Raw genomic sequence first — 10899 nt, 5'->3', positions numbered from 1 at the left:
CTGGAGGAGGGGGAGGTTGGGGGGAGGGGTCGTGTGCACGACCGAGGGGATTTGGTGCACCTGGATGGGGACGTCCGAGTCTGTGGCGCTCTGCCTGCCTGCAAGTGAGCGTTTGTGTGTTGTTTACTTCTTTCTGTGTGTGTGCCCATGCCTCTGTGCTTCTGGGTGCTTCTGGGTTTGTTTCTTGGCCCCGTCTCTGTTGGACAGGGGTGACTTTGTGCCTGTGGGCCTCTGTGTGCGCGCGCGCGAGTGTGCTTGTGGGTGCGCTGGACGGGTGTGTCTCCGTGTCGGTGGCTGTGGTTCGGTATAAGTCTGAGCATGTCTGTCGGGGTGCATGTGTGCCTGTCCGTGCGTGTCTGGGTGGGCACTGTCGTTTCTGTTTCCGAATGTTGGGGAGCGGCCGCCAGGCCAGACAGGTAGCAGCCCCCAGGAGAGCCCAAGGCTCCCGGGTCGGCCGGTGAGCACGCCAGCCCCAGCTGCTGGCCTCCGGGGCCGGCCGCGGAGCCGGCAGGGAGAGGTGGCCCGCCCGCCACCCGGGAGCAGCTGGGCCCCGCCCGGGCCAGCCCCAGGAGGGGGCGGGAGAGGGGCGGAGAGGGCGGGAAAGGGAGGGGACCTCGCCCCTTCGGGGCTGCCCGCGCGCCATTGGCGGAAAGTTGCCGCACGTCACGGGGAAGGCAGTTCCCTAAAGTCCAGCGCACATAACGGGCAGCGCGCACTCCGGGGCGGCTTCTCCAGAGCGCCGGCTGGGTCCAACGCGCGCGGGGAGCCCGGAGCACCCCGCAAGCTGACTGCAGGACGAGCCCCCAGCACAGCCACCCCCCGGCCGCTGAATGAAGCTTCCCGGCGTCCGCTCGCGGCCCGCAGCGCCGCGCCCGAGGTCCGCCCGCTGACGCGCGGCCGGTGCGCCGGCAGCCAGTGCGCTCACCTGCCAGCCTGCGCGCCATGGGGCAGCCCGGGAACCGCAGCGTCTTCTTGCTGGCGCCCAACGGAAGCCACGCGCCGGACCAAGATGGCACGCAGGAACGGGACGAGGTGTGGGTGGTGGGCATGGGCATCGTCATGTCGCTCATCGTCCTGGCCATCGTGTTTGGAAACGTGCTGGTCATCACAGCCATCGCCAGGTTCGAGCGTCTGCAGACGGTCACCAACTACTTTATCACCTCCCTGGCCTGTGCTGACCTGGTCATGGGCCTGGCAGTGGTGCCCTTTGGGGCCAGCCACATCCTCATGAAAATGTGGACCTTTGGCAACTTCTGGTGTGAGTTTTGGACATCCATTGACGTGCTGTGCGTCACGGCCAGCATCGAGACCCTGTGCGTGATCGCAGTGGATCGCTACTTTGCTATCACATCACCCTTCAAGTACCAGAGCCTGCTGACCAAGAATAAGGCCCGGGTGGTCATTTTGATGGTGTGGATCGTGTCAGGCCTTACCTCCTTCTTGCCCATCCAGATGCACTGGTACCGGGCCACCCACCAGGAAGCCATCAACTGCTATGCCAAGGAGACCTGCTGTGACTTCTTCACGAACCAAGCTTATGCCATTGCCTCCTCCATTGTGTCCTTCTACTTACCCCTGGTGGTCATGGTCTTCGTCTACTCCAGGGTCTTCCAGGTGGCCCAAAGGCAGCTCCAGAAGATTGACAAATCAGAGGGCCGTTTCCATGCCCAAAACCTCAGCCAAGTGGAGCAGGATGGGCGGAGCGGGCATGGACATCGCAGGGCCTCCAAGTTCTGCCTGAAGGAACACAAAGCCCTCAAAACTCTGGGCATCATCATGGGCACTTTCACCCTGTGCTGGCTGCCCTTCTTCATCGTCAACATAGTGCATGTGATCCAGGATAACCTCATCCCTAAGGAAGTTTACATCCTCCTAAACTGGGTGGGCTATGTCAACTCTGCTTTCAATCCCCTTATCTACTGCCGGAGCCCAGACTTCAGGATCGCCTTCCAGGAGCTTCTGTGCCTGCGCAGGTCTTCTCTGAAGGCCTATGGGAATGGCTACTCCAACAACAGCAACAGCAGAAGCGACTATGCTGGGGAGCACAGTGGATGTCACCTGGGGCAGGAGAAAGACAGCGAACTGCTGTGTGAGGACCCCCCAGGCACGGAAGACCTTGTGAACCGTCAAGGTACTGTGCCTAACGATAGCATTGATTCACAAGGGAGGAATTGTAGTACAAACGACTCACTGCTCTAAAGCAGCTTTTCTACTTTTTATGAACCCCTCTCCCAACAAAACACTAAACAGACTATTTAACTTGAGTGTAACACATTTAGAATAAAATTGTATAGAGATGTGCAGGAGGAAGGACAGCCTTCTGCCTTTTTTTTTTTTATTTTTTTAAGCTGTAAAAAAGAGAAAGCCTATTCGAGTGATTGTTTCTTGTACAGTTCAGTTCCCTTTTTGCATGGAACGTGTCAGTTTGTGTCTGCAGGGCTTCAGTCCCAGAGGACCTGGGGCTGCTATGTTTTGATGACTTTTCCGTGGATCTACCTCATTGGTCAAGTATTAGGGTTCACCTATATTGCTGCTGGTAATTTGTATGTGAAGGAGTCTTTCCTTCCTGCACCCTTGCACTGGAAGATCTTGAGTATCTCAGACCTTTCTGCTGTGAACACGGACTCTCCCCGCTCCTCTTATTTGCTCAAACAGGGTGTCGTAGGCAGGGATTGGAGGGGCGGCTTCAGTTGTGTTCCTGAGCAAAGTCTAAAGTTTACAGTAAATAAATTGTTTGACCATGACTTCATTGCACCTGTTTCTCCAAAAACCCCTTGACTGGAGTGTGGTCGCCTCCCCCACTGGAAACCGCAGGTAACTGTTTGTAATAACTGCCCTGCCCGGGGACTTAATATGGAATGATACAGGAATGGCATGCACTGATTGCTTAACCCTTTCCTTTGCCTTTGAATCTGCCGCTGTAAACCTGTATCTCTCCTAATGCCAGTGCCTCAGAGCAGTTCTGCCTGCCGTCAGCACAGCTTGTCTCGCTGGTCCTATGGTGATGATTCTGTGTTGTTACAGCAGAAACACTGACTCATAGAAACGGAGTTATGGGCATCTGTTTTGTCCCTCTGTGTGCCCCCGCCACCCACCTTCCAGTCCTACTTGTCTAATAGCTGCTTATGTTATATATTGGCTGCATCTTATGGGGGAGATCTTTGTACTGCGTCGGGGTTTGGCATTTTTAAAGATAAGGAAGAAGCTCTTATGAACAAGCCCTCCAACAAAGCCCTATAATTCCAAGGGAAATCAAGAAGGGCATTGGTCATAGGGAGAAAGCTGGAGAACACTTAACCGATGAATACCTCGTGACCTCGGAACGGGATTGCAGCCCCTCCCCCTTCTTTACTTCTGTCTCTCTTCCCCCTGTCCCTTTGACCCTCCTCACTTGGTATAAAGCCAGAGTTCTCAGCCTCGGCACTACGAACACTGCGGGCCAGGTGATTCTCCATGGGGCGGGGGCAGGGGCTGTCCTGTGTGCGGTCAGACGTTCCCCAGCAGCGTCCCTGGCCTCCTCCGTGAGATGCCAGCAGCGCCCTCTGAATTGTGACAATCAAACATGTCTCCAGACCTTGTCAAATACTTCTCAAGGGGTGAAATCACCCCTGGTTGAGAACCACAGATAGAAGCTTCAGAAATCTACACTGACTTTTAGATTGTCTAATGTAGCCACTTGATTTTGCAGAGCAAAAGAGTTTCCACGGTTCGCCCAGTTAGTGACAGACCCCGGGCCAGCGCTCTGCCTTCTGAACTCCCCTTCCAGCCGCCCCGACACTGACCGTATTTGGGGGGACGTGCAGTGTTTGGTAGGGTTTATCCGTGGAGGCCCGGCCTGTGAGTCCACTACTGCCTTTTTGTGGAGAGATTCCAATACCGTGAAGAGGCACAGGAGAGAAAATCACAAAAGTAAACACATTTCTTCTCCCACCCCCTTTCTATTTTTGCCCGTGTGTCTGAGCCAGAGCTTGGCCCAGGTTTGACCGAGTGGACCGTCCTCCTTGGCAACGCCAGCCTGGAGAGGATCAGCCTGTAGGTTCATTGCCATTTCACCCCTCTCATGAAGCCGACTCCACTTCTCTCTTCCCTTCTGGCCCAGCCAAGGGCCCCAACCAGAAAAGCATTGGCTTCCTCTGCTTCCTGTCAGCTCAGTGATGGGTGTCCGGGTGCACACTCAGCTCTCGGGAGAAATCTAGGTGCCCGGGTTTCTGGAACGTGCCATGGCAAATGGGAGAGTGTGTGCCCTACAGCACTTTTGCTTTTTCTCCAAGGGCTTACCTGCCCGATCTCACATTCTCCGCCCGCTCTAGGCCCCCCACCCAGGGGTGTGGGCAGCTTCTCCCGCTAATATTCACTGTCCCGGTGGCCTCACAGGATCTTGGACTTGCAAGAGCCCATAGAAAGCACTGGGCGTCCAAGGAGGTGAAAAATCTGTGAGGGGGGAATGACCTGCCCAAGGTAAGAAGCCGAGGATGTGAGAGACGGGCTACAGCTGGAGAAACCAGCTGTCAGCTGTTACTACAGAAACTGCTGTGTTCTCTCCACCGCATGGTTGTGGACTTCTGTCCTCACCCTCAGTTGTGGAAGCTTTTCCCTGGGGCTGTTACAAAGCAAACTCCTTTCAGTGGGTGTTCTTATGCTCTCAGGTCCTCAGCACAAAATTCAGGCAATGACCAAATAATCCGCGATAGGGGCAAGGGAAAGAATTGTTCTTTTACTCAGCGAGAGTCTACCAGGATCTCGTCAGCGTGTAGGGAAAGCTAAAAGATTCCTTAGCCCACCGGGAATTTCAAGCTAAAAGATTCCTTAGCCCACCGGGAATTTCAAGCTATAAGATTCCTTAGCCCACCGGGAATTTCAAGCCCACTCCAGGTAGAAATTTCAAGTAGAAAAAACAATGTTGTAAACTTTTCTGTCATCTTTGTAAGTCCCGTGGACAATAAACATTATTTTAAAAAAAATGTTGTATATATATTCTTTTGGTTAGAGAAGCATCTAATGTAATTTCAGTTAAAATACAGGTACAAGGAAGGTGAGCCCGATTCATGTTCCTTTAGGAATCCTTCTAATATAGAAACTTTGATCCGTTTTCAGGGTCTTGACAAAAGAGCATTTGAGGCAGGTCTCAATCCCTTGCTTCCTGTCATCTTTGGTTTTGCGCTTTGGGTGGGGGGAGGTGGGCAGGCATTTGTCAGTGTCCCTCTGTCCCTCCGTTGGCTGACAAGTTGGTTACATAAGGTTTGTGTTGGATTCATCATCATGAAGTTTTCTTTGCCTGGACAGCAAGTTCTCAGAGTCTGTCAAATGAGAACCTTATCCTAATGCAAGCTGACAGGTGTGCAAAGTGGCGGGCAGGGTGGGCCTCCCCACGGAGGTCACTACCAGGGGAAGGAATCTGGGGAAAAGGGAGCTTCAGAGTAGGAACTGTGGTCACATGATGCTTAGTGTATTTCTGATGAAACTACTACCAAAAGTAGCCCGGGCTAGAATCAGTCAGGGGGGCATTTATGGTGCACCTACTGTGTGCAGCGTGAGAAGAGTATAGGCTTCAGTCTCTACCTTCTGTAGCATAAGATGAATAATACTAAACAGACCCCTTTTATGGAATCTTACCAAATGATCGGAACAGTGCTAGACACCTTTTTAGGCATTACATCATCTGGACAGCCTTACGATGCAGGCAACATAATTGTCCTCTCCTAACAAATGAGACAACAGAGGCTTAGAAAGATTAAGTCACTTTCCAAAGCTGCACAAACTGGCTAGCTGCAGAGTCAGGACTGGAACCCGGGTCCCCGTGAGTCCAAACCCATGCAGACCAGGAAGCAGCCCGAGGCAGCTCATAACCCATGCCAGAACGAGTGTAAGAACTGGAAACGCAATACCTCGCTGAGAGAAGAGGGAGGTTGCTGTGGGCTGGGGCCGGAAGGAATGTGCCCTTCGAAGCATGTGACTGCAGGGCTGCTGGGGACTGGGACAGGAAACCGGTCACCCAAGTGCCTAGTTTGTTTCTCTGAGCCTTTGCTTTGTCTTTTCATCGAGAATCGGGCAACACTAAAAAGAGGATCTGAAACTTTAGAAGGAGCACAGGGTAGAGCAGAAACAGAACCGGCCTCCCATGCCGCCACATTCATTTTTGGTTCTGAAGTTGGGAAGTTCTCGGAAATGGATCGGGCCCCTGGGACCTGATGGGAAATGTGGCAGACCGAGGCGGCCCTCTAAGGTGTGCTGTTCCTGTTGAGCTCTCGCTTTCCAGGGCCAGGGAGAAGGTCTTCTGACGGCAGAGAGCAAGGACAGTGAATGCACTTCCATGAAATTCCGTCCTGCGCTAATCCCTCCTTCACTGACAGTGCAAATATAATTTGAAGGAGGCATTTTTGAAATACCTAAGAGAACAAACTTCCCAAGCACTCTCAAGGGCTTGAGAAATACTGGTATCTTGTGAATAATGGGGGGCACAGTGAGGTAAAAAGAGGCCTGCCCTGAGATTCAGGCCACTAGTTTTCAGGTCCCCACTCGAGTGCCCTCTCTCTCTCTCTCTCTCTGTCTCTCTCATGTTGGGTCAGGCAGTTTTCCTCAGTGGATCTCAGTTGCTCATCTGTAAAATCAATGAGGCCAGTGCAGGTGGTCTCTAAGCTCTCTTCAGGTATGAATTTATACAGTCATTAATTTAGAATCTAAACAAATTAAGAATCTAATTCATAATTTGAATTAGAATTGATGACATTTGTCATATAAATAATGATCGGGTATCCCAGGGGTGGTCAGCTGACAGAGGAGAATGTTGTGGAGACCTAGTTGATGTATAATGCCTGCCTTCAGATATTTAAGGACCACCTGGGGGTAAAGGAGCACATCAATTTTATATGAACACCAGAAGGCATGCAGAAACTGAGAGGAAGGTAGATTCCCAGCCCAGGTGAAAAAAGACTTTAAGATTGAAATAGGTTCTCTATCAGAAGAGTGAGCCTCCTGTCACAGGAGGCATTCAAGAGAAGGCCAAATAAAGTTCTGTGTGAGATGAAGCAGGAAGGGTTCCTGCACTGAGCAGGAACTGGATTAGGCTCCTTCCAAATCTGTGCCTCCGTGTCCTTGAAAACAATAGACCTGAATGTTCTTAAAAAGTATTCAGACCGTTCCCTAATTCCAGCTGGCCTTCTCCCCAATTCCTCTGGATTTCAGAGGTTTCGCTGCATTCCTAAACAGGAAACCTCCGGGGGAAATCAGGATCTCAACAGTCCTTGGCCATGGGGGGAAATCCAGAAATAGAGAAATAAGGTTAAGCAGTTTTCCAAACTATTAGACCTTTTCATCAGCTGCTCTTCCCATGCCTTTTGCAAATGACCTACTAACTCCCAGAGAGAGAATAATGAGAGCTGCAAAGTCCTCTCTGCAAAGGCTATTACATACTTCTCCACCCTCAGAATCAGTGCACTTCCTGTGGTTTTTCCGTCACCCTCACAGGGCGGGAAGGAAGGGAGGCAGGTCCCTGGAAAGCACGGAACACTTCAAGGCCCTCTGGTCCTAGAGCCTAGAGACCTGGGGTCTCTCCACCGCGGGCAAGTCACTTTCCTTCTCTAGACCTGGTATCATCTCAAATGAAAGATAGTTTGGTTCAGTTTGGTTTCCATGAGTCTTGTGTTTCCTTTTTCCAGAATTCTGTAAGATTTCAGGAAGTGTTCAATGTTGCATATGTGGCTGCAACGCTTTTATTTTAAAAGCACATTTTTTTCTTATTAAAAAGGTAATAGATGCTCTTTGTAGAACATTTAAAAACAGAGGAAAGCACAAAATGAGATAAATCACACATAACATTACCACCTGGAGAGAGCCATTATTAAATGTGATGTGTAGGCTTCCAGTCTTTGTCCTAAGCATGGCTAGGCAATGGGTATGGAGAGATTTTTAAATAAAAATGAATTAGATTATTAGTACAACTTTGGATCACTGATAATAATTTTACAAATTCCTCCTTGAATATATTTTATGTATAATGTGATCCAGGTATCGTAACTGGCCTGGCAATATACACAAGCCAACAGTTTTCAAGCTTTAGGGGTACAGAGGAATCATCACTCCCAGAGCATCTAGATTGGGAAGTCTGAGGTGGGGCCCAAGAATCTGCATTCTCGCAAGTTCCCCCAGGTTTTTCTAACAGCGGTGGCCCAAGGATTCCATTTTGGTGAATACGTTTACAGAGATAAATTCTGTCAATTAAACAGAATGCGCCCCAATTCCTTACTAGTTATGAAAGAGATGTTTCCGTACTGGTCTCTTTGAAAGCATGCTTTCTGCAAATGGGCTCTAGTCTGCTTTTACAGCATAGGAAACTAAGCACTGAACTCCGAGGGCAAGGTTCTCGCTGCATTGTTACATGCCTCCGGCCCGGCCAGTTAACTTATGTTAAAATAAGTCTGTTCAAGTTATATAGTGACCCATACCTACTATTTGAAAAGTACAACAGCAGATTTCTATTCCCCGGAGCACCTCTCGTGAGAATAATGGCCAAGAACTCCAGAGTGCTCCTATGAACTCCGTATCGTGCTTGGCAGTTTTTGTGCACAATCTCATTTAGTGCTCACCCCAACCCTACAGAATGGGTACCATTGTGTTTGTCCCCATTTTATAAATAAGGAAACTGAGACTCGAAGGGGTGAACTGAGTTGCCAAAGATGACACGACCCAGTGGAGTGAAACGGAGGTATTCTGAACCAGAGCCCGTGTGCCTCGCCGCCGCTAGGATAGGCTGTCTTTCCCCCTGGGCGGGGAGGGGGGGTCAGGTCAGAGAGAAGGGGGGAGAGGACGATGAGAAGACATTTTTACTGGGTACACTTTGTTTCCTTCTCCAGGGATTCTTTTCCTGAGGCCTGAATAATTCCTGAGCCTTGCGACTGAGAAGCAAGCCCATGCCGGCTGGGGGGCGGTGGCGGGGGGGGGGGGGGTAGCGGTGGGGGGGGCATCGGCTATGGCTAAGTATGAACGAGGAAACCAGATTGCCCGGAGAGCAGGCAGCACCCCGGCTTTCACCATCGTTCAGGCACTGTTTGCAGGCTTCCCCCGCCAGGTAGGATGCAGAGGCGGGCGCCTGGTACCAGCACACTGGTTTGCGCTGAGTCAAATCCTGACCGTCACGGCAGGAAGCCCCTGACATCTGGCTTTGGGGTGCTTTTCCCATTTCTCTGCCCAGGTCTGTGCCAGTATCTGAGGTTTCACAGTAGAGAATATCCAGGTGGGATGGGCGTTGAGCAAGCACATTACTTCCCAAGTGTACTAAGAAACCCCCGGCTCTGAGAGGTGGGGTCGGGGACAAGGTTCCAGGGGCCAAGAGGGGACCATCTCTCCTGGCTTGTTCTGTTATTACTGTTCCAGCGCTGAGAGCGGGAAGACCGGTGTTTCTGAATATATTCCCTTCTCCAGGAAGAGAACACAGTTTTTAAAATCACAACTGCAATACTCATGACAAAGCAAAATTAGAGTCCTAGGGAACTCTTGCTTTCTTTTCAACCGTAACTGCCTTTGGCTGGAGAGTTTTCTTCGTTGGGCCCGTTCTGTCTCTGTTCTACCGCCGAATGTTCCTCTTTATAAAAATCCTATTAGATATTGCTAAATACTGCAGGAAAGTCTGACCGTCTGTGGGTGGGTTTTTATTGCTTCGTTTGGGTTGAGAGGTGTTCGCAGTTCTCCTGAGATGCATTGCCAACTCTAAGCCTCTTCTGCTTCCAACATTCAGACTTCTTTCCTGTTTCACTTCCTGGTGTCTCTGTGTAATTCCAAAAGATCACCTGGCCTCCTCAGCCTCACAGACAGAGGGTCAACCTCAAGGGCCTGAGGGGCCAGCCTTAGAAATTCCTTTCTATAGGATCATGGAAGGGCTCAGTGATGTCAGTTTAGGTAGGAGTTTCTTGGAGCTATTTTATTTTACTGCAGTGGGTCCCAAAAATGATTTGGGGGAATTTCTGAGAAAATGCACATTCCTGGCCCCCGTCCCTGAGATTCTGATCTGACACGACTGTGATTGGGAGCCAGCAATCTGCATTTTGCCACAACTTCCCCAGAAGACTGCGACACAGGTGCTCCGAGGCAATTCAGGGACCTAAAGCCAGCAGTCTCCCCTTCCCCACCCTTCTCACTAAAGAGCACAAAATGTAGGCATACAAAAGAAAGGATCCCATACGGTTGCATAGATTCACCAAAAAAACCCCACAAAAACAAAAAACAAAATCATCCTATCAACTAAACAGAATCCTAATTTTCCTGTGTTACCAAAAAAAAAAAAAAACCAATGTAGATGAAAACAATTAATAAGTGATAAAGAATTACTCTGACCCTAAAATGCCCAGTCCTAAACCCCTGCAGTAGACCAGAAGGGAGCAGCACAGGAAGAAAAGGGATTTTGCTGCAATGATAGACTCCTAGTCCAGTGCTCCTTCCTCCCTGACACCATGCCCTGGTTAAGCCAAATCATGTTAAAGTCTATATGAATCTATTTGCCCAACGTACATAAACCCTCCTACTTAGAAACCTGACGGGGGTCCCACCCAGCTGCAGAGAAGAGTGTGATTCATACATACTCACCCATACACCTCCACACACAGATGCACACACCCAAATAAACACACACACACACACACACTTTTACACTGATCCCTATATCTGTATCAGCACGCATACACACATGTGCATTTCCACACAGCTATATGGCCACATCTCGTTCTTTTGTGTACACTCCCATATGAATATGTGCACACGTATAGGACGGACATACTCAGACCTAAATCTTAGAGAAAAACACATGTAAGGATTCCTAAGTACACTTCCGTGTGCTCCAAATGAGCAAACATGCCACGTCATGTAATCACGGTCCCACTGCTGCCTGAGTAGGCACAGGTCCACGTGCAG

General features: G+C 50.3%; 1 protein-coding gene across 2 annotated transcripts in view; it reads left to right on the top strand.

Moving 5' to 3' along the window:
• The first annotated feature begins 705 nt into the window (after positions 1-705).
• Positions 706-10899, top strand: part of ADRB2 (adrenoceptor beta 2) — a 60894-nt gene continuing 50700 nt past the window's right edge. Inside the window, exon 1 of one of the 2 annotated variants that reach the window (XM_045815276.2) lies at positions 706-2131. In XM_045815276.2, coding sequence (XP_045671232.1) covers positions 943-2131 — 1189 coding nt within the window. In that variant the 5' untranslated portion in view covers positions 706-942. Of the gene's footprint in view, positions 2815-10899 lie in introns of both variants that reach the window. The other variant, XM_087867886.1, reaches the window with a different exon arrangement.

The sequence above is a fragment of the Ursus americanus genome, chromosome 15, assembly GCF_024610735.1.
Source record: "Ursus americanus isolate L20-20 chromosome 15, mUrsAme1.1.p, whole genome shotgun sequence".
NCBI lineage: Eukaryota > Metazoa > Chordata > Mammalia > Carnivora > Ursidae > Ursus > Ursus americanus.
This window is presented reverse-complemented; position numbering and strand designations above follow the sequence as displayed.